This window comes from Oncorhynchus mykiss, chromosome 12, assembly GCF_057628025.1.
Source record: "Oncorhynchus mykiss isolate SJ-2025 chromosome 12, ASM5762802v1, whole genome shotgun sequence".
Lineage (NCBI taxonomy): Eukaryota > Metazoa > Chordata > Actinopteri > Salmoniformes > Salmonidae > Oncorhynchus > Oncorhynchus mykiss.
This window is the reverse complement of record NC_143033.1, coordinates 35331480-35356459: the sequence shown is the minus strand read 5'-3', so window position 1 is coordinate 35356459 and position 24980 is coordinate 35331480. Positions and strand designations below refer to the sequence as shown.

At 45.5% G+C, this 24980-nt stretch overlaps 1 protein-coding gene across 21 annotated transcripts in view; it reads left to right on the top strand.

Annotated features, from left to right (window-relative positions):
- Window positions 1-24980, top strand: part of ncor1 (nuclear receptor corepressor 1) — a 124287-nt gene that overhangs the window by 83655 nt on the left and 15652 nt on the right. For 7 of the 21 annotated variants that reach the window (XM_090192316.1, XM_036937455.2, XM_090192315.1 and 4 more), the window contains 23 exons: window positions 2127-2210; window positions 5288-5424; window positions 6279-6369; window positions 8052-8526; window positions 8778-8904; window positions 9618-9822; window positions 10618-10779; window positions 11843-12009; window positions 12488-12605; window positions 12881-12967; window positions 13744-13802; window positions 14076-14241; window positions 14566-14685; window positions 14808-14891; window positions 15038-15294; window positions 15417-15753; window positions 16000-16224; window positions 16643-16849; window positions 17368-17517; window positions 19220-19426; window positions 19645-19783; window positions 21614-22083; window positions 22347-22496. In XM_090192316.1, coding sequence (XP_090048442.1) covers window positions 2127-2210; window positions 5288-5424; window positions 6279-6369; window positions 8052-8526; window positions 8778-8904; window positions 9618-9822; window positions 10618-10779; window positions 11843-12009; window positions 12488-12605; window positions 12881-12967; window positions 13744-13802; window positions 14076-14241; window positions 14566-14685; window positions 14808-14891; window positions 15038-15294; window positions 15417-15753; window positions 16000-16224; window positions 16643-16849; window positions 17368-17517; window positions 19220-19426; window positions 19645-19783; window positions 21614-22083; window positions 22347-22496 — 4224 coding nt within the window. Of the gene's footprint in view, window positions 1-1689; window positions 2008-2126; window positions 2211-5287; window positions 5425-6278; window positions 6370-8051; window positions 8527-8777; window positions 9025-9617; window positions 9823-10617; window positions 10780-11842; window positions 12010-12487; window positions 12606-12880; window positions 12968-13743; window positions 13803-14075; window positions 14242-14565; window positions 14686-14807; window positions 14892-15037; window positions 15295-15416; window positions 15754-15999; window positions 16225-16642; window positions 16850-17367; window positions 17518-19219; window positions 19427-19644; window positions 19784-21613; window positions 22084-22346; window positions 22497-24980 lie in introns of those variants that run through there. The other 14 variants (XM_090192313.1, XM_036937447.2, XM_090192312.1 and 11 more) reach the window with 7 other exon arrangements.

The window sequence follows — 24980 nt, the reverse complement described above, 5'->3', positions numbered from 1 at the left end:
TATAAATGTCAGCAACAGTGCCTTCAGAAAGTATTCACACCCCTTAACTTTTTCAAAATGTTGTTTTTACAAAGTGGGATTAAAATGGATTTAATTGTCATTTTTTTGTCAACAATCTACACAAAATACTCGAATGTCAAAGTGGAAGAGAAATTCTAGCATTTGTAAAACATTTATGAAAAAGAAAACTCTATCTTGATTAGATATGTGTCAATCCCCTGAGCCAATACATGTTAGAATCACCTTTGGCAAAAATTACAGCTGTGAGTCTGTCTAGGTCTTTAAGCTCTTTCCACACCTGGATTGTGCAACATTTGCCCATTTATTATTTTCAAAATTATTTTCAATTGGTAGTTGACCATTGCTAGACAACCATTTTGCCATAGATTTTCTAGTAGATTGTAACTGTAACTTGGCCACTCAGGAACATTCACAGTCTTCTTGGTTAGCAACTCCAGTGAACATTTGGCCTTGTGTTTTAGGTTATTGTCCTGCTGAAAGGTGAATTCCGGTGTAAAGTGTCTGGTGTAAAGCAGACTGAACCAGGTTTTCCTCTAGGATTTTGCCCATGCTTAGCACAATTCAGTTTTTTTCTGAAAGACTCCCCAGCCCTTAACGATTACAAGCATGCCCATTACACGATGCAGCCGCCACTATGCTTGAACATTATGGAGAGTGGTACTCAGTAATGTGTTGTAACGTTTGGGGGCAAATCCAAAACACTTTGTATTCAGGACTAAAAGGCCACATTTTTTTTGCTGTATTACTTTAGTGCCGTATTGCAAACAGGATGCATGTTTAGGAATATTTGTTCTGTCCAGGATTCCTTTTTTTCACCCTGTCAATTAGGTTAGTATTGTGGAGTAACTACAATGTTGTTGATCCATCCTCAGAGTTTAATGGCTGTGATAGGAGAAAACTAACTGTTTTAATGTCACTGTTGGCCTCGTGATATCCCTGAGCGGTTTCCTTCCTCTCCGGCAACTGAGTTAGGAAGGACGCCTGTATCTTTGTAGCGACTGGGTGTATTGATTGATACACCATCCAAAGTGTAATTAAACATTTCACCATTCTCAAAGGGATATTCATAGTCTGCTTTTAAATTTTTACCCTTCTATCAATAGATGCCCTTTGCGAGGAATTGGAAAACCTCCCTGGTCTTTGGTTGAATCTGTGTTTGAAATTCACTGCTCGACTGAGGGACCTTAAAGAATTGTATGTGTGGGGTACAGAGATTAGGTAGTCATTCAGAAATCATGTTAAACACTTATTGCACACAGAGTGAGTCCACTTTTTTAGGCTTGCCATGACAAAAGGGATGAATACTTATTGACTCAATACATTTCAGCTTTTCATTTTTTAATTTGTAAAAATGTGTAAAAACATAATTCTACTTTGACATTATGGGGTATTGTATGTAGGCCAGTGACGCAAAATCTCAATTTAATCCATTTTAAATGCAAGCTGTAACGCAACAAACACAACAGAATGTGGAAAAAGTTTACGCAATCTCTATGGGTCCCATGGAGTAGTGGGCCAGGGTTCACTCTCCCTCTCAGCTCCAGCTTCCATCAGCCCATCCTCCCTTATTCAGTGTGTTGTTCTGTGAATTTGGCTGGGGAGGTAGGGGTCAGTGTGGACAGGCTGATACTGAGAGAGACGTGTGTTTGTGGTTAATAGATAAGTGGCAGTGTAGCAGTGAGAGGAGTGGTTACTTAGTCAGTCTGTCTGTCTCTGTTGTCGGGATGTTCTCTCTGTCTGTCTGTTTGTCTTTGTCCAAGGCCGTTTCCCAAAGAGGTTGGAGGGTGGGAGGTGCGTCTCTCTACTTCTCCGCTGTCTGGAGCCAGATCAGCTGACACGGGGCCCTCCCCTTGTGAGGGAAAGAGGGAGGGACAGGAGGAGGGGGTCGTTCTAGTTGTGAGGGAGATAGCGAAAGAGCAAGAGAACACGAGAAAGGGAGAGGGAAAGAGAGTGTGAGGTGCAGGCCTCAGCAGCGAGCCTCTGAATGTAAACAGATTATTTGATTAGCAGCAGTGAGAAGGAGACTGCTGAGAAGTGGACCGAGCTACACTGTACTATCTCTGTGGGCTAATATGGAGCTTTCTGTTCTCTCTCTGTGACTTTAGCACTAGGAACTGCTGCCGCCGCGAACATTGAAACCGGTGAGACTTCTCGCTGGACCGAGGAGGAGATGGAGGTTGCCAAAAAAGGTAGCGTTTCGTTTTTATTTCTTAATTTACCGTTTTTCTCCTTCCCCCGCACTCTTTCACTCTCAACCCTCTCTCTCTCTCCTTTGATCTCTCTCTTTTATTTATTGATATATATATATATATATATATATATATATATATATATATATATATATATATATATATATATATATATATATATATATATATATATATATAATCATTTGCTCCCATACAAGCTCTCACTCTCAGACACTCCCCTGGCTGGTGGAGACTTTAAGGGGGAAGCAGGACGGAGTGGTTTGAGCAAGGATATTTTTTCTGATATCTAACTGCAGTGCCTCTGCTCTGTGACAGAGCGTGACAGTTTGGGCTTCTTCTAAAGATCATATTATTCACAAAAACACAGTCAGGCTTCTGGATCAGGACTTATTTTGAAGTTGCTCTACATTGAAGCCTTTTTTATCTAAAACAACTCTTTTTGAGATTTGAGTGCTTCATTTCAAGCAGTTACTGAATGTGGACGCACCACAGCGTTTCAGCTTTTGCCAGTTGCGTCACACACTCGTCCATGCGTGATTGACCCATAACCCCAACCCCCATCGGGCAATAGCTACCTCCCAGCCAGGCCAGTACTCTAGCTTTCTCAGTGTAGTCTGTGGTGGAGAGAGAGACTTAAGTCTTCTGTATGCTTCGGTTCAGCTGGCGCTCAGCCGAATGAGTATGCTCACATACTCCCTTAACCTCCTACAGTTGATTTCCATGGCCCCAAAGACATCTAATGAGCATAATAAAATGTTTTTACAAAAAAATCCGTACATTTTAAGCTAGAGAGATCTTTTTTTTTTTTGCATCGGATGCATCTCAATCCACTGCATCTGTCGATGTCGCACTTCCGCATCTGCGGATGAAAGGTGGCAGAGCTAGAGCAGTGTTTGTCAGACCATGAGACATCCCAAAAATTGGTCTTCTCACTAAATCGTCTGAACGGTTTGGCCTACAAATATAGATGGATGTGAGACTCATGATAGTGTTCTCCATTTTGCTCTATAACCCCAACAAGCGCCTTCTGAAGCCGGTACAGCTAATCTGCCATCTTCTGTCTATAGTGTCCAAACAGTTTGGCCCACACAGTAATATGACGCCCCTGTGGAAAGGTGAAAGGACGCCCACAAGCCTCTTCTGAAGGTCCCCCGGTACCAGTTTAAAAAAATGAATGGAGGAATAATAATGGAGATGGTTTAGTGCCAAAAATAAGGGGTTAAATACATGTATAAAAAAAATATTTTTAAAATAATTTCAAATCTCTGATCTTATATTGCTCAGATACAGGACAGGCACTTCTGGTGTTCCATGTGGTGAATCTGTTGTTCAATGCGTTTGTCAAATTCAATGTTTCATCAAATAATAATTTTTCTATACTTCAAGGGGTCTTAAAATTCAATCAAATCGCTTAAATGATCCTTGGTGACCTTCTTAAAACAATTCCATATGCTAGCTTAGGTTAAAAGACCTTCGCTTGAAGAACTTGAAAAAAGCGTACACTTCCTCAACATAGTCAGAATTAATCTAGGATGACTCAAGAAACATGTCGTTAATTTTGTCATTTTTTTGCCAAGGAGCTGTTAGTCGAGCAATTTTACATCTAAGATGTTTGGGGAAGTATTTCTCAAGTTATTTAATTTAAAAAAAAATTCATGAAAACGATTAGTCTCTCGTTCAATGACAAACACTTCATTGAAGAATCCGTACTGTTGACTAATCACCGAAGGGTTGTAGACTTTGGCTACCGAACTTAGGCTTGCCTTGAGAAAAGATTTTGTGTGCATAAACAGTCAGAAAAACCCTTGCCAAAGACGAAAAGGAACAAAAACGTCTCAAAATGTTGTCATAGTATATGCACAAACTGTTCCAGATGGGAAGCATGGGACCGAGGGGGAGCTCTTAAAACGTATATTTGTTAGGAGCACTTTTTATTAATTGGGCTGCCTGACGGAGACATGGTGTACATGACGTCTTTAGATTCTGGCACGGTGTTCTGCTTCATTTTTATTTTTCATTTTCAGCTTTGTATATGTTGAGTTTACTGCTGGATGGGTCAGAGAGGGGCCTTCCCCCTCTTATTCTTAACTTTTTTTCTTCAATTTCTTTCCGCTCCATCTTCATGTAAGCTGTTACAGGGTTTGGACATGTGAGGAGGGGCTTGGCTGATTTGGTCTTGGTGTTGTGGTGGTAGGCCACTTGATGAGTACTAGGGATCAATCCAACTGCAACAAGTCATATTTGTGAACAAAACAACATAAGTTTTTTGAAAGACACTTTCTACAATGACTACTGTAAAACTAAGTAAGGGATGTGAACAGGTGTGTTTTAGGATGATGCCAATGTTGCATACATGTATTATAGGTGTATTATACAGTATATTTTCTCAATGGGCTAGTGTAGTTTTTTTTTTTATTCCTGAGGGGACTGTGAGGAACTATTACTAAATATCAAACCAGATCATGAGACTGTTTTACAGTCAAAGAGCCTGAAGTACTCCTCACCCGATACTTCGACATGGAAGTCTCTATACAAGTGACTCCAAACGTTTCAATAAATGTTCTGTCAAGAGTGTCCCCGGTCTCCTCATTCACTTAGATGGTATTGTAATTTGCCTTTGTCCTCTACTGGGCTCCAGTCTGAGTTGATTTGTCAAAGTGCCCGTGTCCTTTAGCTCAACGGTGCAGTGGAGAAAGAGGGAGGGAGGGAGAAGAGACACCCGAATGTCAAAGGTAATCCGCTGTCGGTCTTCCAGTCCAATGCACCTCTCTGAAAGCACAGTCTGTCTGTCTTAAACAGTTTATTAAGACTTCATCAAAGCTGATTGTTTGATTAGATTAGTGCTGGTCAAGGTGTGGCAAAATTCCAGGCCATGGCAGCAAGGATCATTGGGGTGACTGTACAACTGGGCGTGTGAACAAGAGAGATCAGTAGTTAATGGTTTTACCAGGTGAGGCGGTGTCACTCAGTAGTAGGTTAATGTTCAATGATTAGGCTAAATCTGGGTCAGTTATAGGTTCAGATCCCAACCCAGTCTCTTTTCTCTCCTCTGCCAGGCCTTGTGGAGCATGGGCGTAACTGGCCAGCCATTGCCAAGATGGTGGGCACCAAGAGCGAGGCTCAGTGCAAGAACTTCTACTTCAACTACAAGAGACGGCACAACCTGGACAACCTGCTCCAGCAACACAAGCAGGTACAGCAATACTCAACACAATTAAATATCAGGGTTGTTTTAAAACTATTTGCAATGGCAAGCAAAAATAAGCATATCTTGTCATCAGGACAAGTCCAAGGAATCCCTCCCTTTTTCTGTACATTTTCTCCAGTTTAGTGCCTAATGAATACACCGTGTTCAGGTACAACATTAAGTGTTTTGGTTTCTGTAATCTCTATATCAGAACATGTATGTCTGTCACCATCTTTAATCTAAAAATGTATGTCTGTCACCATCTTTAATCTATAAATGTATGTCTGTCACCATCTTTAATCTATAAATGTATGTCTGTCACCATCTTTAATCTATAAATGTATGTCTGTCACCATCTTTAATCTATAAATGTATGTCTGTCACCATCTTTAATCTAAAAATGTATGTCTGTCACCATCTTTAATCTATAAATGTATGTCTGTCACCATCTTTAATCTATAAATGTATGTCTGTCACCATCTTTAATCTATAAATGTATGTCTGTCACCATCTTTAATCTATAAATGTATGTCTGTCACCATCTTTAATCTATAAATGTATGTCTGTCACCATCTTTAATCTATAAATGTATGTCTGTCACCATCTTTAATCTATAAATGTATGTCTGTCACCATCTTTAATCTATAAATGTATGTCTGTCACCATCTTTAATCTATAAATGTATGTCTGTCACCATCTTTAATCTATAAATGTATGTCTGTCACCATCTTTAATCTATAAATGTATGTCTGTCACCATCTTTAATCTATAAATGTTAAACTATGTTTAATTAATTTTCTGTATTACAAACTAACTGTGAAGTGGACGTTCTGTTGTATAACGCATGTGTGTTTCTTCAGGACATCCGGCGGGCGCGGGGTGATCGGGACCCGTCTCAGAGCGAGAGCATGGCCTCAGCTGACGACGATGAAAACCCAGAGGATAGTGATGGTCAGTCAGAGAGATGACACACAAACACACACCAGAATAACATACACAACAGAGTCACTCACACCATCCCTCTCTGTTTATCCAAACTCACAAACACGTGAATCCTCGCATTCAGACACAGATACACTGTCTGCACAGCACAAATATACACACAATCATAGCTAAGAATTAGTTTTGATTTACATTTGATCTGAGAGAATGTTCAATCCAGTAGTGAATGTGAATGAGAGAAAGAGCAAGGGAAAAAGAGACGGAGTTAGAGAAGCGTCTCTCTATGGAAGAGTGTAGAGATCTGTAAGAGTGAGTCCACTTCAGGAAGAGCCTCTTGAACTTTCTGTCTTGTGAGAATTACGTTTTACGTTAATGGCAAAGGAGCCCCAGTATTTTCTCGCTACTGTCTGTAGTTTTAATGAGAGAGAAAAAGGGATCAAAAGGAGGAGGGAGAAAAGCGAGACATAAAAGATGTGAACTAATTCTGACTGCTGGGCCTGGGTTATGTAACTGTTCCTTGGCTTTAAAGAGTCAAGAAAGTGTGTTGCTCCACTCTTTTGATCTGCAGGGCCTCCCACTCTCTCTCTTCATATCCCCTCTCCCCGCACCCCATCTCTCCACAACTCTCTGCTCTCTTTCCAACACCCTTTCTCACTTTCTCCCTCTCCTCTGCCTCTCTTCACTTCCTCTCTCCACGCCAATCTCTCTCTCACTCTCTCCACTCCTAAAAGTCCTAAAGTGCCCTTGTATCGGCTGCCGTAACAGGGCAGAAAGAGCCTGTTTTGAATATTCACATTTCTTGCCCTGCCAATTATGGTGATAGTTTAATGAGTGTGAGTCCAGATTAACTGTGGGACCTTTCTATTTCGTCCTGGCTGTAAATGTGCTCATGCCTTCCATTGTTTAGGAGAGCCTTCTCTCCCCGGGTTTATCACATACCAATCACTCACTGACTGTAGCTCTTAGCCATCTCTCTCTCGCCCCCTCTTTCTGCTCCCTTCTTTCCCTAACCCTCATCCTCTCCCTCTTTCTCTCTTTTGGAGTGGAGCCCATATCCCTCCAGGTTTTGTCTGTGATAAAGCAAAGTGGTTTAATTGAGCTTAGCCCCTCACCTGACAGGGAGGTAGGAGAGGCTTTCCCTACCCTTGCAGTCTCTCTCTCTCTCTGCCCCTCCGGAGGATGACCAACTATGCAACATGCTCCAAGGCAGGTGGTGTAGGGCTGGGGTGGGCAGGTGGTGGAGGTGGAGGAAGGGTTGCTTGTTGGTTGGTTGGTGTGTGTGTGGGGGTGTTGCTATCTGTTGTGTTTAGTCGTGTCACTGAGTCACTGGATGTCATAATGCTTGGGTCATGTCAGTTTGAGAGATTGCCTTATCTGGTTCCAGTCTACCAGATAGTTGTAAAGTTCTGTCTACGCTACAGGAGGTCACTATATTATGTGTTGTTGTTCCTGAAGCTCTCATTGTCTCCCAAGGAAACCCAAACTGTCCTCAAGGCCTTGGTTAGTTGGTGTAACTGCCTGCAGATTGGAGAGGGTTACTTGGTTGGGCATAGCCAGGAATGCTGGGGGAAGGGGACTGAGGCTTTGTCTTTTGTCACCTGACACCCGTGTCAGAGATTTATCTTGGCATTGACACATGTAAAGTAAAATAAAATAATAATAAAAAAACATTAAATCTTTTATTCATACAGGTGGAGAGAACAGCTCAGACACAGAGAGTGCCCCTTCCCCGTCCCAGGCAGACCCCTCCAAGGTCGGAGGAGAGTCCCAGAGGGGAGACATTGCTGGAGGGTCAGAGAGCCAGCGGTCTAATCAGGACCAGGCCAGCGATAGAAAGGGCCAGGATCTGTCCTACGGGGAGCTGAGGGTCAAGCTGGAGAAGAGCCCGGAGGGAGAGGCCAGAGACCCTGACTCTCAGGAGGATCAGGACAGGGAGAGGGCCCGGGCAGCCTATGAGGGCCAGGTGCACCCGAAGTGTGAGCCCCAGGAGGTGGACATGAAGCCAGGGGATACTGAGGTACAGGTGAAGGTGGAGCCTGACTCGGCTAAGGAGAAGGGGGACAATGGGGAGAGAGAGGAGCAGAGAGAGGGGCACCACTCAGACAATGACTCCAGCGCCACCTGCAGTGCAGATGAGGATGTGGACGCTGAGCCCGAGAGACAGAGGTGGGTCAGGGTGGTCATCATGGGGATTAAGGACTCTTGTTTCAGACTTTAAAAACAAAGCTATTTGGATGAATTATTAAGGTTGTAAATGGTTGATATTATTAGTGGTAATTGAATCCCTTCATACAGGACTCCTTTATCCTAACTCCTGTAATCATTACCTCAACTCTTTCTGATCCGTGTGTCTCACCATCTCTCTCTTCTCTGGTCTCCCCCTTTCTCCTGTTTCCCCCTCTCACCTGTGTCCTCAGGATTTTTTCTAGTGTGGACAAGCCTTCGCTGCTCAGCCCTCCCGGCTCAGTGCTGATGTCCACGGCCAAGCAGGCCCACCTCAACATGCAGCAGTTCCAGCAGGGCGCCGCTGCCATCCCGCCCATGGTCAGTCACTATAGCAACCCACACTTTTCTATGATCAGATATGCCCATTCGGAGAGGCAGGCATACGGAGGCAGGCAACAGGGTGAAAGCATGTCTTGTTTAGACCAACCTACCCGTCAAGTGAGTCCATCATCCCCCGCACTTTTCCAACCAACCTGTAAATCAATCAATTCAATTCATGGATTCTTCTTTTTCCATTGAAATGTTAAATCAATCAGTTGATCAATGTGTTTGCAGGGATCTAAATCAATGAACTTGGGCCCATCTGTTGCCTACCGGTAGTCCAATCATGCTAATGTGCAGACACTGTCAAATTGTTTTCTGATGTCCCTTTCCTTCCCTCTAATTGCTTCTTCTATGGTGCTTCTGTCTCTCTATTTCTTATGGGATGAAGTCAGACAAACTGGATCGCCTGTTTAAGCAATGGGGCTGAGATATGCGTGCAAACACAAAAGCAATCCAATCTAACAACTGTTTGTCATTTTTTACATTTCATTCATCTAATAATGTACTTTACCCTTTCTCCGGGGATGGTTTAAAGGCAGGTGTTAGTACTATTCTTCTCATTCTGAAGTCCAATCAACATCTACTTCTAGATTGTAGATAGAAGGACTTCAGGGTTAGAGGACAATGCTTCAGCTGCTCACTTGTACAGAGCTTGTCCCCCTCCAGTCTTCCTCACAGGAGTGTTTCTCCTCACCCTCCTCCTGTAGGTGAGTCCTTTCAGCACTGGCGGGATGCCCATGGGAGCCCCCCTCAGTGGCTTTGCCATGTTCCAGCACCAGATCAAGGCGGTGCACGAGTCGGCCCACGCGGAGGATAAACAGAGACAGGACCAGGCCGACCCCGAGCACAGCAGACAACCTCCCAACTGCCCGCGCTTCACTACCCACAGCCCCACTGTACTGGACAGGGAGGGTAAGAGAGAGGACACACACACATACACACTGGTATCCCCCCTCCAAGCCCCTACCTACCCGAGCCTCTCAACCAACAGCAGCCTATTTATAGCCTATGCATTTTTCAGTCCCATTCGCTTTCGTTCAGCGTCAAAAAAAGGAAAGAGGAGAGCGAGCCGGTTCAGACTGCTGAACCAGAACAAGAACAAGATGTTAGCTGACCCCATTTTACACGTAATGCGAACATGAAAGCTAAAAGCTCTGATAGGGAAAGCTTGTTTTTCCTGAAATGCCTCTGGGAGAAGAGAGGGATTCTGTGGTCGACTTTTGAAGGAGCATGACTTGAGTGTGTCAGAGCAGGACAGTTAGTTCCCCCAGGCAGACAGACAGAGAAGTGGGTCCTATTTTTAAGGGTAGAAGAGTCATTCAGCCACAAAGGACACAATTGGCTTACCCTGTTTCGGAGTCTGAATGGTATATTTTGTGTGAAGGGGGGGGAAGTGCGTGATTAGACACCCAAAGCTTTTATCACCTTTTTTAAGAGCTAAAAAGGTTTTTGGGTAGTCCCGCAATGCGATATTTGAAGACGCTTGGAAATCGCAGTTCGTGTTAGAGCAGTAAGGCAGGCTGATGGGCTTTTTTTGTGTGTGAAATCTGTGAATCTGTGGCAAGACCCTATTATTTTGTTGATTGAAATGTATAATAAAATCGTCTCGGGTTGTGTTTCATCTTCTGATTGTTCATCTATTTGTGTGCGGCATTTATCTTGCGGCTGTGTTTTCATTCATATGTCTCTGTTCTGTGTTGTGTTCAGGTAAGCCCTTCCCCTACATGCCTTATGATATGAAGATGGCTCTGGAGCAGGAGGCCCAGTCTGGTCGGCCTGGATCTCCCTACAGGCTCTCTCCCAGGGACATGAGCAAGGCCTCTCCTCAGCCCAACGACCCCAACGCCTCCCGCTACAGCGTGCCTCCAGGTAACCGCCCTCTGCTCTGTCCTCCCCCATGTGGCCTCAGCTCTACCGTTTAGCTAGCCTGCTCCCATACTGTTTGTGCTGTTGCCAACTGTTTTTCCATTGGCTAAAGCTCTTACAGTACAGTTGGCCTTATTTTTTCCACCCCCCCCTTCTCTTTACCGATTCTCTGTGAGTAGATTAATCTGTACTGTAACTGGCCTTAAAATAATATCTGTCCCTATCATGAATGCATGTTAATATTACTTACACACACACAGAGCCTGGCTGCAGTAAGGCTTTAACAGTATTCCGTCATGGCCTAGCTTGTTTCCTTATCTCTGTGTGAGCTGCCAGGATGCTGACGTCTGTGCCTGCTGTAGGTACTCTCCCGGATAAAATTTAAATGTTTGATTTTGTAAAGTGCAGGGGCACTGAGGGCGGGCAGACTGTCGGGAGGAAGGGAGTGGGGGTTGTTTCCTCAAGGCAGGTCACTCCCGGTCACCGTGACTCACTAACAGGGTAGAACTCAGACGAGCCAGATCTCGCTCCCTGAGGCTGTTCCCACAGATGTACAGACAGACAGAAGGCAGGGAGGTTACATCAGGTTTAGGTCGGCTTCAGACTTTTAACTCTAGCTACCAGACTCACTGTACTGTGTTTACTTCACTGTTTACTTCAGTCTGGGGGATCTGCCTCAATGTTATCACCATGCACTCATAGATAGAAGATAGGCTGCTGGTGGAGCCTGTTAGTAAGAGTAATGAATGATGCACTGGCTGAGAATGAGAAACAATTTAGCCTGAATTTAGTTGCAATAATGTACAGTGACTGATCTGTGGAAATGGCAGGAAATGGTACAATCATTTTTGTATGAGAATATCCATAATAGGCATAAATATATTTTCTAGAGGGTTGCAAAAATGTTCAATGCTTTAACTTTTCAGTGCCTCTGGATTTTCTTTTCCTGACACACTTTTTGTGTGTTTTTTCTTCCCTTCTTCACCGTATCCTAGACAAGGTTCATGCTAAATAATCATATGATCGATGGTGTCACTCCCTAACTTCTATTGTTTTTCTCTCCTAGTGCTCCAGCCAGCTCCCAACCAGGTGGTCCAGAGTCTGCCTGATGGAGTCCGTGTGACTTTCTCCAGACACAGCCGACCCGCCAACATTCCATCTCCTCCTCCACTCATTCCAACCTCCAAACCCACAGACAAGCCTTCCTTTATCCAGGGCGGCTCCATCTCCCAGGTAAGACCCATATCCCTCAGGTGAGGGTTCAGATCCAGCCAGCCCCCTGGTTAGGCCCACACAGGTGGGCACCCAGAGCAGGTGTGGCTAAAGTGTTTTGCATGTTCTATTTGGTTAAATAATAAAACATTTTTCTCATCAGTCATACTCTAACAGTATTTGTTGTGTGATAATTATTTAATAAGAAACCTATAAGGCTATTTGCCTTTGTAGCAGACAGTACTCTGTATTTAGTAACGTTTACTAGCCAATATGCCAAAGAGCAAACTTTAGTACACATTCGTTGACTCCACCTTTATTTGTGTACATTGCACTTTCCCTGTATTTCTCTGCTGTATAATTCTGCAAAAGTTAAGGTTTTCAGAAATCTTGGTTGATGGACTCCCAGAATCAGGAGAGAACAAGCAGGCAGGGAATCCTCCAACTGGAATTTTGCAACCCTGACCTGATTCTGACCTGTCTGTTCCTGCCATTTCAGGGAACTCCTGGTACGTACCTGCCATCCCATGCTGTCTACGGTGGCCCAGAGGTTGCAAAGAGCTCAGTGGGCTCCATATCCCTGGGCTTGCCCAGGCAGCAGGACCCCACCAAACCTGGTAAGACAAGCCAGTCTGGATGACACACGCACCCCCAATCTACATTCCATTGTCCAAACTAGCATACTACATTTATTCATACTAAGTGGTGTGCAAGTGTGGATACTGTCTGGATACTGTCTATCATCATCTAATGTCCTCTCTCTGCTATTAGATTGGCATGAGAGAGAGACAAGCATATTGTCAACGTTTGAGCACATTCAGACCTGATGCCACAGTCCCAATGTCCCACTTCACTTGCCTTCCCTGTTCGTTCCCTCCCTTCCTCTCCCCAGTGTCCTACATTAAGCAGGAGGAGTGTTCTCCGCGTGGCCAGTCGGAGGGCCTCCTTTCCCAGATGCAGTATGAGGGGGTAGTCAGAGGTGTGTGTCTATTTGTCCATCTCACAAAAGTGTCTGCCTGTCATCCTGCCTGTCCTTGCCTCCCAAGTGTTTCTCCTTTCACACTCTCACCAAAACAGTGCTGTTACCCACAGTGAATACCCAGAAACCGCACCTGTGTTCAAATCATATTTTAAATCTTTCAAATACTCAATGTTTGCTTGCCTAGAGTGCCAGATGGGTGGGGGTTGCATTTCTGGGACTAAAGACTTGACATACTATTTGAACCCAGGTTTGCAAGATTGATAGAAAATAGCTTTATCGCAGGCGATCGAGAAGAGTGAAGTGGAGGAGTCTGGCCTCCACCCTCCTTCCCTCCCTCCTGCCCTCTGTTTGCACAGACTTGACAGAATGTGACATGCTGGTGAGGGAGGGAGATGGAGAGAGACCTCACGAGCCCCAGTTCAAAAAGCACCTCCTTTCACTAGAAGTCCTCCTCGCACCTTCTCCCACAACTGACCTCTGGGGTGACATCGGGGTGTGGAAACCTCTGTCTCCCTCTTTCAGGCTGCAGCCCGTTGCTCTACTATTCTCCCCACCAAGATTTCAAAGCAATGTATTAGTGCAGCCAGAGTGTGCCATCTTACACCAATTACTTTAAATCCTTGAGATGAAGTCAACGAGTGCAAACTTCCGGGAGAATGAGGGAAAATCGGAGTAAGGCTTCAATGATTCTGACCAGGAATATAATGCCAACAACTGTACAACCCTCATCTATATCCACACATACCAACCTCTGTCTGTTGTCTTCCTTCTAGGAGGCCCAATGGATGGGGGTATCAGCAGAGGCAACCCATCCAGAGGATCAATCACACAGGTATTACAGTTACAATAACATTGCTAAGCCATTATGTGTATCCAAGCACCATGCTGTCTATGGACATCTAATATCACAGGTTTTCTTATGATGTATGCTGTGAATTAGTCTAATATTTTTGGAGCCGATTTTATTTGAAATGAAAAGTGCTATGTAAGTTAAATAAACATTATTATGAAAAAGTTGAGTTGTTCCTGGTTTCTGACCTTTAATTGGACCCATTTCTCTCTGTCCATCTTTACTTTTCTCTCTACCTCTCTTCTGTGTGACCAGGGCACGCCAGCCCTGTCTGGGTCCAGCATTGCGGCTGACCTGCTGAAGGGCACCAACACCAAGCTGGCCACGGAGGAACTGAGCAACCCAGAGAAGGCCCGGGAACATCTGGCCAAGGGACACGTCATCTACGAGGGCAAGAGTGGACACATCCTATCCTACGATGGTAATAGGAAGCTGTGTTAGTGGTCACTCCGCGACTTGATCTTCTTGTAAATCTGATATTTTTCAGTGTAGTGTGTTACTTATGGGACTTCAGATTTATACTACAGTATAGTCGTTTCTGGAAATGTGCTGCATTGCATTGTGTATGATCCTATTACTTATCCTGGGCATTAGTTTACCCAGGGAGTTAGTCAATTGGGACAATGAAAATGGTACCCGTGTGCACCTGAAGTCAGACATTCATCAGCATTTATTGGTAGCAAGAATTAGGTCTGTATATCTAAATCGGCCTAAATTAACATATATTGTGTTCCTGTCTCCGTAGCCATTAAGAACCCAAGAGAGGCCACGTGTAGCCCCAGGTCAGGCCATGAGCTCAAACGTTCCCACGATATGATGGAGGCCGCCAGAGGCCACCCCGGGAGAGAAGGAGCCCCCTTCGAGGGTAAGGCGTGTGTGTGTGTGTGTGTGCACGTCTGTAAGAGAGTGGGTTTTGTCTTCTACCCTAATCTCTGTGCATATATTCAGGCCACTAGGTGATAGTGACTGACTTTGTGTGTGTGTCAGGGTTGATAATCCGAGCCCTGCCCAGAGAAAGTCCCCATGGGGAGTCTAAGGAGAGGCCCATGATGACTGGATCCATCATGCAAGGTAATTAAGTTATCAGGTGACATCATCGCAGCTCCTATTTAAATAATTCAATTGAAAACCACAAATTAAACTCAGCAAATATGATTTTGACTTTTCAGGTAACTCAAGTTTTAAAATGTATTTGTATTTTTCTCTTCCCACTCCAGGTACACCCAGAACCTCTGCAGAGGCCTATGAGGAGACCATGAAGTACGGCAAGCAGATAAAGAGGGAGAGCCCACCCATCCGCTCATTTGAGGGGGGGATAGGTAAGGGTAAGCCCTATGAGGGGGTGAACACCATTAAGGAGATGGGTCGCTCCATCCATGAGATCCCCCGCCAGGAGCAGCCTGGACAGGACCCCCGCAAGACCCCCGACATGGCTGCCAACAGCCGAGCCGCCATGGAGGGCTCCATATCCCAGGTAAGTGTGTGTGTGTTTGTGTTCTGCAGCTGTGTGCGTGCGTGGGTGTGCCAGTGATTGAGTGAGTGCTGTCTGTTCGTTGTCACCAACAGACAATCCAATCCCTCCTCTCCCTCTACCAGGGCCATCCTCTGAGCCAGTCGGCCATCAAGCACAACGTCAAGTCCCTGATCACCAGTCCCAGTAGGCTGCCCCATGGCCCCACCATGCCCCAGCTGGAGGCCATGGAGCGGGCCAAGTACGAGGAGAGCAAGGCCACGGCGGAGCAGCAGCAGCGAGCGCGCCACACCTCTGTGGTCAACTCGACCACCTCCGTGCTGCGCTCCACCCACCAGGAGCAAGGCAAGTCCCAGCTCAGCCCTGGCATGTACCAAGACGCAGATGCCCGCAGGACCCCGGTCAACTACTGCACCAGCTCCATGTCCAGAGGCTCGTCCATGCTGGGCCGAGGACAGGAGGGTACGTCTTGTCTGACCTTCCCTCTCAAAGTATTCACTTTCAATTCATAGATCTTCTGTCAGATGTATTTGCACGAGGCCATTTCATTGTACAGCAATCACTTCACAAGCAATGATGTGTGGCTTTATCAGTACAATTTGAAAACATTGCAAGTGAACACATTTTTGTTAATCCTTATGTTTACTTTATTGATTTTTGTTTTGATGAAAGCCATTTGTGTTATTGTCATTTCTCTCCCCTATCCAGGCACTGGGAAGCCTACGTCCCACGATAGGAAGAGTACCATGACCCCCAATCAGAGGGACAGTGTTCCAGCCAAGTCCCCTGTGTCAGGGGGTGATCCCAACCACCCTATGGCCTCCCACAGCCCCTTTGACCCCCACCACCGCCCCATGGCCCCCGGAGAGCCTCGCTTCCACCTGCCTCCACACCTAGACCCTACCCTCTTCCACCGTGCCGTCCTGGACCCTGGTAGGACACACAACACACCCTGTTACCCTGACCCACCAAGCATGGGTTCAAATAATATTATTATTTTTTTTGTGAGCCTGGCGCAATGGAACCGATGGAATAGTCCCAAAAGTGCAAACCCTGCCCATTTGGCACTCCATGCAGGCTCAGTCAAATGCCCAATGTATTCAGGGGAAGAAATTATATTATATGAACCTGAGCCAACCTCTATGAACAACACAATAATAGACCTAAATCGTTGAATGATAGACTGGGTGAACTGGGGTAGCTTTGTCATTTTTCATTCATAGGCACTGAGTGTCCTGTCCAGTCTCAGGTTGAGTCCATTGACGTCAGTAGAGTAATCACCATCTGTTCGCCTGCTGTTCATATTTTTGGTCTCTATCTGCACCTCTCCTTTCCCCTCCTCCCCATGCAGCTGCATACATGTTCCCGAGGCAGCCGTCCCCGACGGGCTACCACAACACCTACCAGCTGTACACCATGGAGAACACAAGGCAGACCATCCTCAACGATTATATCACTTCACAGCAGATGCAGGTTATACCACGGCCCGATGTTGCCAGGGGCCTGTCGCCACGGGAACAGCAACAGATTGCCATCTCTTATCCTCCCGGAGCGCGAGGTACTGGACTCTGACTGCTGTCTGTCTGTTTGTGTGTCCTTCTCTCACCTGAGGGAGGTAGGGAGAGGAGGGAGAGATGTGGGGTGATGGGTAGAACGCAGTCTGTGTTCTTGTGAATTCGTGGCTACCTTTTCCAGACGCCCAGAAGCAAATGACCCTGACAAATTGCCTCATATTGATTTAGAGTTTTCATTTAGTTTATTATCGCTGATTTGTTGACGTATATTTTGGGCCTGCAGCTAATACTCCATTTTATAAATTGGTTATTGACAAACATTCAATTCAGACTTTCGTTTGCTCAGTGATTGCCTCTTACAAGGTGACCACTCCACGCACCTTTTTGAAAATTAAGCAGCCCTATTACAAAAACATATGTTTTTGAGCACTGTTCAGAGAAAGGTGACTGGTAAAACCAAGGCTACTTACTGTACACAGTGTTCATTCATACCTCTTCAAATTGATCCTATGGATTTGGTTCGTGTTGCTCACCATTGGCCCTTTGCTTCTGTCTGTAAAAGGGATTATTGATCTAGCCCAGATGCCTCCAACTATCCTGTTGCCTCACCCTGGGGGAACAGGTACTCCCACTATGGACCGCATCACCTACATCCCCGGAGCTCAACCCCCTTTCCCTCCTAGGCCTTTCAACCCAGCCTCCATATCTCCAGGTGAGGACCCCCCTGCCCCAACACCAACCTGACCCTCCTGTTCTCTTACCCCCCTCTTGTTCCTTTATTCCCCCCTCCTACCCTCAACCCCCTGAAGCACTCTGCCCTGCTGCACCCCTGAGCTCTGAGAATCTGAATTGACCTGAACACACCTATGGACCAGATCTAAATAAACACCTACTGCAGTAACCTCTCTACAGTAAACACCTACTGCAGTAACCTCTCTACAGTAAACACCTACTGCAGTAACCTCTCTACAGTAAACACCTACTGCAGTAACCTCTGCAGTAAACACCTACTGCAGTAACCTCTCTACAATAAACACCTACTGCAGTAAACAGCTACTGCAGTAACCTCTCTACAGTAAACACCTACTGCAGTAACCTCTCTACAATAAACACCTACTGCAGTAAACAGCTACTGCAGTAACCTCTACAGTAAACACCTACTGCAGTAACCTCTACAGTAAACAGCTACTGCAGTAATCTCTCTACAGTAAACACCTACTGCAGTAACCTCTACAGTAAACACCTACTGCAGTAACCTCTCTACAGTAAACTGCTACTGCAGTAACCTCTCTACAGTAAACACCTACTGCAGTAACCTCTCTACAATAAACACCTACTGCAGTAAACAGCTACTGCAGTAACCTCTACAGTAAACAGCTACTGCAGTAACCTCTCTACAGTAAACACCTACTGCAGTAACCTCTCTACAGTAAACAGCTACTGCAGTAACCTCTACAGTAAACACCTACTGCAGTAACCTCTCTACAGTAAACACCTACTGCAGTAACCTCTCTACAATAAACATCTACTGCAATAACCTCTCTACAATAAACACCTACTGCAGTAACCTCTCTACAGTAAACAGCTACTGCAGTAACCTCTCTACAGTAAACACCTACTGCAGTAACCTCTCTACAGTAAACACCTACTGCAGTAACCTCTCTACAGTAAACATCTACTGCAGTAACCTCTCTACAGTAAACACCTACTGCAGTAACCTCTCTACAATAAACACCTACTGCAGTAAACAGCTACTGCAGTAACCTCTACAGTAAACAGCTACGGCAGTAACCTCTCTACAGTAAACACCTACTGCAGTAACCTCTACAGTAAACACCTACTGCAGTAACCTCTCTACAGTAAACAGCTACTGCAGTAACCTCTACAGTAAACAGCTACTGCAGTAACCTCTCTACAATAAACACCTACTGCAGTAACCTCTACAGTAAACAGCTACTGCAGTAACCTCTCTACAGTAAACACCTACTGCAGTAACCTCTCTACAGTAAACACCTACTGCAGTAACCTCTCTACAGTAAACACATACTGCAGTAACCTCTCTACAGTAAACACCTACTGCAGAAATCTCTCTACAGTAAAACACCTACTGCAGTAACCTCTCTACCCAAAATCAGATGTTCAGTTTACCTCATTAATTGGGAAATGTAACAAAAAAGTAAATGCCAAAATGAGTAGAAAGCTCCATTTGAGATGGTACCCAGAACATCTCTGCTGTCTATCCTGATCAACATCCGGGCAGGACACTCCTCTCTGTGTCATCGGGCATTCACAACAGCACTGTGTGCTTAAGGCGGCCCAACCATCCTTCTACCCCTCAGCGACTGTACCGTAAGTAGAGACGGTGTGTAAACCTACTGTGTGTGTGTGTGTTGTCTGTTTCTTTGTGTCCACAGGCCACCAAGCCCACCTCGCAGCTACAGCAGCTGCCTGTCAGGAGCGAGAACGAGAGAGGGAGCGCGAAAGAGAAAGGGAGCATCGAGAGAAAGAGAGGGAAAAGGAGCGAGAAAGGGAGAACAGGGAGAGGGAAAGGGAGGAGTACAGACAACGAGAGCGTGAGCGAGTGGTGGCTGCAGCGGTTGCCAATGACTACATGCGTGGAGGTGAACCTCAATGCCATTTATATTGTACAGTGTCATCAACAATACAGTGCCAACTAGTTCATAGCAGTTTGTTTTGATTGAACTTGGCTGAGGGATTAAGAGTTAAGGGATTTTTAATGTAGCCTGTTTTTTGGGACAGCGTTGAAAAAGCCATTATAAGCTTCCAACTTTGAATTGCTCTTTTCTGTTATGGAAGTCAGCTCTTGTTTTTCCCCCAGGTCCAGGGCAGCCAGATAGACCAGGAAGCCGTGGTTACCTGCGTAGCCCCTCCCCATCTATGAGGTCACAGGAAGCCCAGCAGCAGCGACCCAGCATCTTCCAAGGAACCAACAGCAAGGGCGTCATCACCCCTCTCATGTGAGTCTAAGCCTGCTCCGCTCTGGCCTTGTAAGCCCTCACCCCATGTACACTCAGAGTGTGTGTGTGATGGAAAAGCGCTTTCAGTGTTAACCAGATGTAAAGTACTGTATGTTGAAAAAGTAATGAGCTCATATATCACCAAAATAAAAGCTAGACAGGGAGATTTTTAAATTTCATAAACAATACATTTAGCAGTGTTGATTTTATTATTATGTTTAAGCAAAATAACACAGCGTTAGCCGTGGAAAGTATAGAATATCAAAAAATTTGCATTAAAATGTATTCAGCAAAAAAAGAAACGTCCCTTTTTCAGGACCCTGTCTTTCAAAGATAATTTGTAAAAATCCAAATAACTTCACAGATCTTCATTGTAAAGGGTTTAAACACTGTTTCCCATGCTTGTTCAATGAACCATATACAATTAATGAACATGCACCTGTGGAAAGGTCGTTAAGACACTAACAGCTTACAGATGGTAGGCAATTAAGGTCACAGTTCTGAAAACTTAGGACACTAAAGAGACCTTTCTATTGACTCTGAAAAACACCAAAAGAAAGATACCCAGGGTCCCTGCTCATCTGCGTGAAAGTGCTTTAGGCATGCTACAAGGAGGCATGAGAACTGCAGATGTGGCCAGAGAAATAAATTGCAATGTCCATACTGTCAGACGCTTAAGACAGCACTACAGGGAGACCGGATGGACAGCTGATCAGCCTCGCAGTGGCAGACCACGTGTAACAACACCTGCACAGGATCGTTACATCTGAACATCACACCTGCGGGACAGGTACAGGATGGAAACAACAACTGCTCGAGTTACACCAGGAACGCACAATTCCTCCATCAGTGCTCAGACTGTCCGCAATAGCCTGAGAGAGGCTGGACTGAGGGCTTGCAGGCTTGTTGTAAAAGGCAGGTTCTCACCAGACATCACCAGCAACAACGTCGCCTATGGGCACAAATCCACCGTTGCTGGACCAGACAGGACTGGCAAAAAGTGCTCTTCACTGACGAGTCGCGGTTTTGTCTCACCAGGGGTGATGGTCGGATTCGTGTTTATCATCGAAGGAATGAGCATTACACTGAGGCCTGTATTCTGGAGATGGATCGATTTGGAGGCAGAGGGTCCGTCATGGTCTGGGGCGGTGTGTCACAGCATTATCGGACTGAGTTTGTTGTCATCGCAGGCAGTCTCAACGCTGTGCGTTACATAGAAGACATCCTCCTCCCTCATGTGGTACCCTTCCTGCAGGCTCATCCTGACATGATCCTCCAGCATGACAATGCCACCAGCCATACTGGTTCTGTGCGTGATTTCCTGCAAGACAGCAATGTCCGTGTTCTGCCATGGCCAGAGAAGAGCCCGGATCTCAATCCAAATTGAGTATGTCTGGGACCTGTTGAATCGGAGGGTGAGGGCTAGGGCCATTCCCCCCCCCCAGAAATGTCCGGGAACTTGCAGGTGCTTTGGTGGAAGAGTGGGGTAACATCTCACAGCAAGAACTGACAAATCTGGTGCAGTCCATGAGGAGGAGATGCACTGCCGTACCTAATGCAGCTGGTGGCCACACCAGATACTGACTGTTACTTTTGATACTGACTGTTACCCCCCCCCCCTTTGTTCAGGGACACATTTATTCAATTTCTGTTAGTCACATGTCTGTGGAACTTGTTCAGTTTGTCTGTTGTTGAATCTTATGTCCATACAAATATTTACACATGTAAAGTTTGAAAATAAACGCATTTGACAGTGAGAGGACGTTTTTTTCTTTTTTGCTGAGTTTATATATACATAATATTAACCCTCAACTTCTCTGCCACCTCCAGGCCATCAGCAGCAGCCCAGGCAGGAGCCCGTTACAGCACTGCAGCCGATGCCCTGGCTGCCCTGGTGGACGCTGCCGCATCCGCCCCTCAGATGGACGTCAACAAGGGCAAGGACTCCTCCAAGCACGATCGAGACGACGACATGTCTTCATCATCATCATCATCCTCTGCGGCCAGGCGGCAGCACGAGCAGCAGCAGCAGGAGGCAGACAGGCGCTCCATGCAGTCTCCCTACATGTCTCTGCCAGGGGGGAAACCCCACCCAGGATACGCTGAGGGGTCTGGTGGTCCCCAGGGGGGCAAGGACAAGGGTCCCCCCACCAAGTCACGCATCGAGGAGGAGTTGAGGACCAGAGGAAAGACCACCATCACGGCCGCCAACTTCATCGACGTCATCATCAAGCGTCAGATCGCCTCGGACAAGGACTCACGGGAGAGAGGCTCCCAGAGCTCAGATTCCTCCAGCAGCTGTGAGTCTTCCACATAGAATAAAATACAACAGGGAACAGTGTAGAACATGGACAATATATATAGACAAATAGGATTTGAGCCAGTCCTGTAATACTACTGGCTGGTTGGGTGGACACCTGGATATAGATTTGGTTTGCGTTTTAATTCCCAGCATTTTTAACATGTAAGACTTAATAACATAGCAAATAACAAAAAAATAGAAAATGATCATATATCAGTGAGAGGGTTGTTTTCAAGGTGTGTGTGTGTCCCTCCCCTGCAGTGTCATCCAGTCGGTATGAGGTCCCCAGTGGAGGAGCCATCGAGGTGATCAGCCCAGCCAACTCTCCAGCCCAGGCCCAGCAGGAGAAGCAGCAGCAGGATGACAGGGAGAGGGCTGACAGGGACAGGGCTGCACAGGCAGCAACACAAGGTAAGAAGAAAGCGTTATACTGTGAGCCATTCAATAATAGGATGTTTTCTCAGTTCTGGTTTGCCTGACACAGATTAAGCTTGCGGAGTTGAGCACAGACTAGTTTTTATTTATTTATTTTTTAATTTTTTAATGAACCTCCAACTCGTTCGAGTCGCTATGCGTCGATACTTAAAAAATGTACATTCTTAAACCCTTTACCCTGTATACCTATGTTTGTCCCGTTGCGTGCCTTTCTTTGTTTGCTGAAATCCATACTTTTTAATAAAACGTTAATTAAATACAACCACCGACTGTTACCTTGTTGAGGTTCAATTGGCACATGCACATTCACGCTGAGTTGCCATCTTAGTGCAACAGCAACGAGGAAACAGTCAGTGGTATGTCTCCCGAGAACGACCCTGACGAGACCAGAGCCAGGAACAGATACAGCTCTTGACCAGCCTGTTTAGTAGGGTAAACCGTAGCAAACGTAGAACAAAAACCTGTCTTCTTATGAGGACAAACATGGGTATACAGTTAGGGTTTACGAATGTACATTTTTGAAGTATCGACGCATAGCGAGTGATTCATTTAAAAAACTCTAGTCTGCACTCAACCTACGGAGGCATTGAGCTGCTTGGCAAATATTAAGCCTGCACCTGGACTATTTATTTATTTATTTTTTATTTAACCTTTATTTAACCAGGTAGGCCTGTTGAGAACAAGTTCTAATTTACAACTGCGACCTGACCAAGATAAAGCAAAGCAGTGCGACACAAACAACAACAGTTACACACGGAATAAACAAGCGTACAGTCAATAACACAATCGAAAAAGTCTATATACAGTGTGTGCAAATGCCGTGAAGAGGTAAGGCAATAAATAGGCCATAGTAGCGAAGTAATTACAATTTAGCGAATTAACACTGGAGTGATAGATGTGCAGATGATGTGCAAGTAGAAATACTGGTGTGCAAAAAAGTAAATAAAACAATATGTGGGTGAGGTAGATAGATAGGATGGGCTATTTACAGATGGGCTGTGTGTACAGCTGCAGCGATCGGTAAGAACTACTGAACGTAGCGCGCCAATGTAAAATTAGATTTTTAAAAATATAAATATGCACTTTATCGAACAAAACATACATGTATTGTGTAACATGAATTCCTATGAGTGTCATCTGATGAAGATCATCAAAGGTTAGTGATTCATTTTATCTCTATTTGTGCTTTTTGTGACTCTCTTTGGCTGGAAAAATGGCTGGGTCATTCTGTGGCTTGGTGGTGACCTAACATAATCGTTTGTGGAGCTTTCGCTGTAAAGCATTTTTGAAATCAGACACTGGCTGGATTAACGAGAATTTTATCTTTAAAATGGTGTAAAATACTTGTATGTTTGAGAAATTTGACATGAGATTTCTGTTGATTTGTATTTGGCGCCCTGCAATTTCATTGGCTGTTGGCGAGGGGTTCCGCTAGCGGAACGGGGTTCCTAGTCCTAGACAGGGTAACACAGTGTCCAAAGAAGGGCCAGATGTATACAGAATGGTGTCGTCTGTGTAGAGGTGGATCAGGGAATCACCTGCAGCAAGAGCGACATCGTTGATATATACAGAGAAAAGAGTCAGCCCGAGAATTGAACCCTGTGGTAACCCCATAGAGACTGCCAGAGGTCCGGACAACAGGCCCTCCGATTTGACACACTGAAACTCTATCTGAGAAGTAATTGGTGAACCAGGCGAGCCAGTCATTTGAGAAACCAAGGCTATTGAGTCGGCCGATAAGAATACGGTGATTGACAGATTCGAAAGCCTTGGCCAGGTCGATGAAGACGGCTCACAGTACTGTTTTTTATCGATGGCAGTTATGATATTGTTTGGTACCTTGAGCGTGGCTGAGGTGCACCCATGACCAGGCCGGAAACCGGATTGCACAGCGGAGAAGGTACGGTGGGATTCGAAATGGTCAGTGATCTGTTTGTTAACTTGGCTTTCGAAGAATTTAGAAAGGCAGGGCAGGATGGCTATAGGTCTGTAACAGTTTGGGTATAGAGTGTCACGCCCTTTGAAGAGGGGGAAGACCGCGGCAGCTTTCCAATCTTTAGGGATCTCGGATGATACGAAAGAGAGGTTGAACAGACTGGTAATAGGGGTTGCAACAATGGCAGCGGATAATTTTAGAAAGAGAGGGTCCAGATTGTCTAGCCCAGCTGATTTATACGGGTCCAGGTTTTGCAGCTCTTTCAGAACATCTGCTATCTGGATTTGGGTGAAGGAGAAGCTGGGGAGGTTTGGGCAAGTAGCTGTGGGGGGTGCAGTGCTGTTGGCCAGGGTTGGGGTAGCCAGGAGGAAAGCATGGCCAGCTGTTGAGAAATGCTTATTGAAATTCTCGATTATCGTGGATTTATCGGTGGTGACAGTGTTTCCTAGCCTCAGTGCAGTGGGCAGCTGGGAGGAGGTGCTCTTATTCTCCATGGACTTTACAGTGTCCCAAAATGTTTTGGA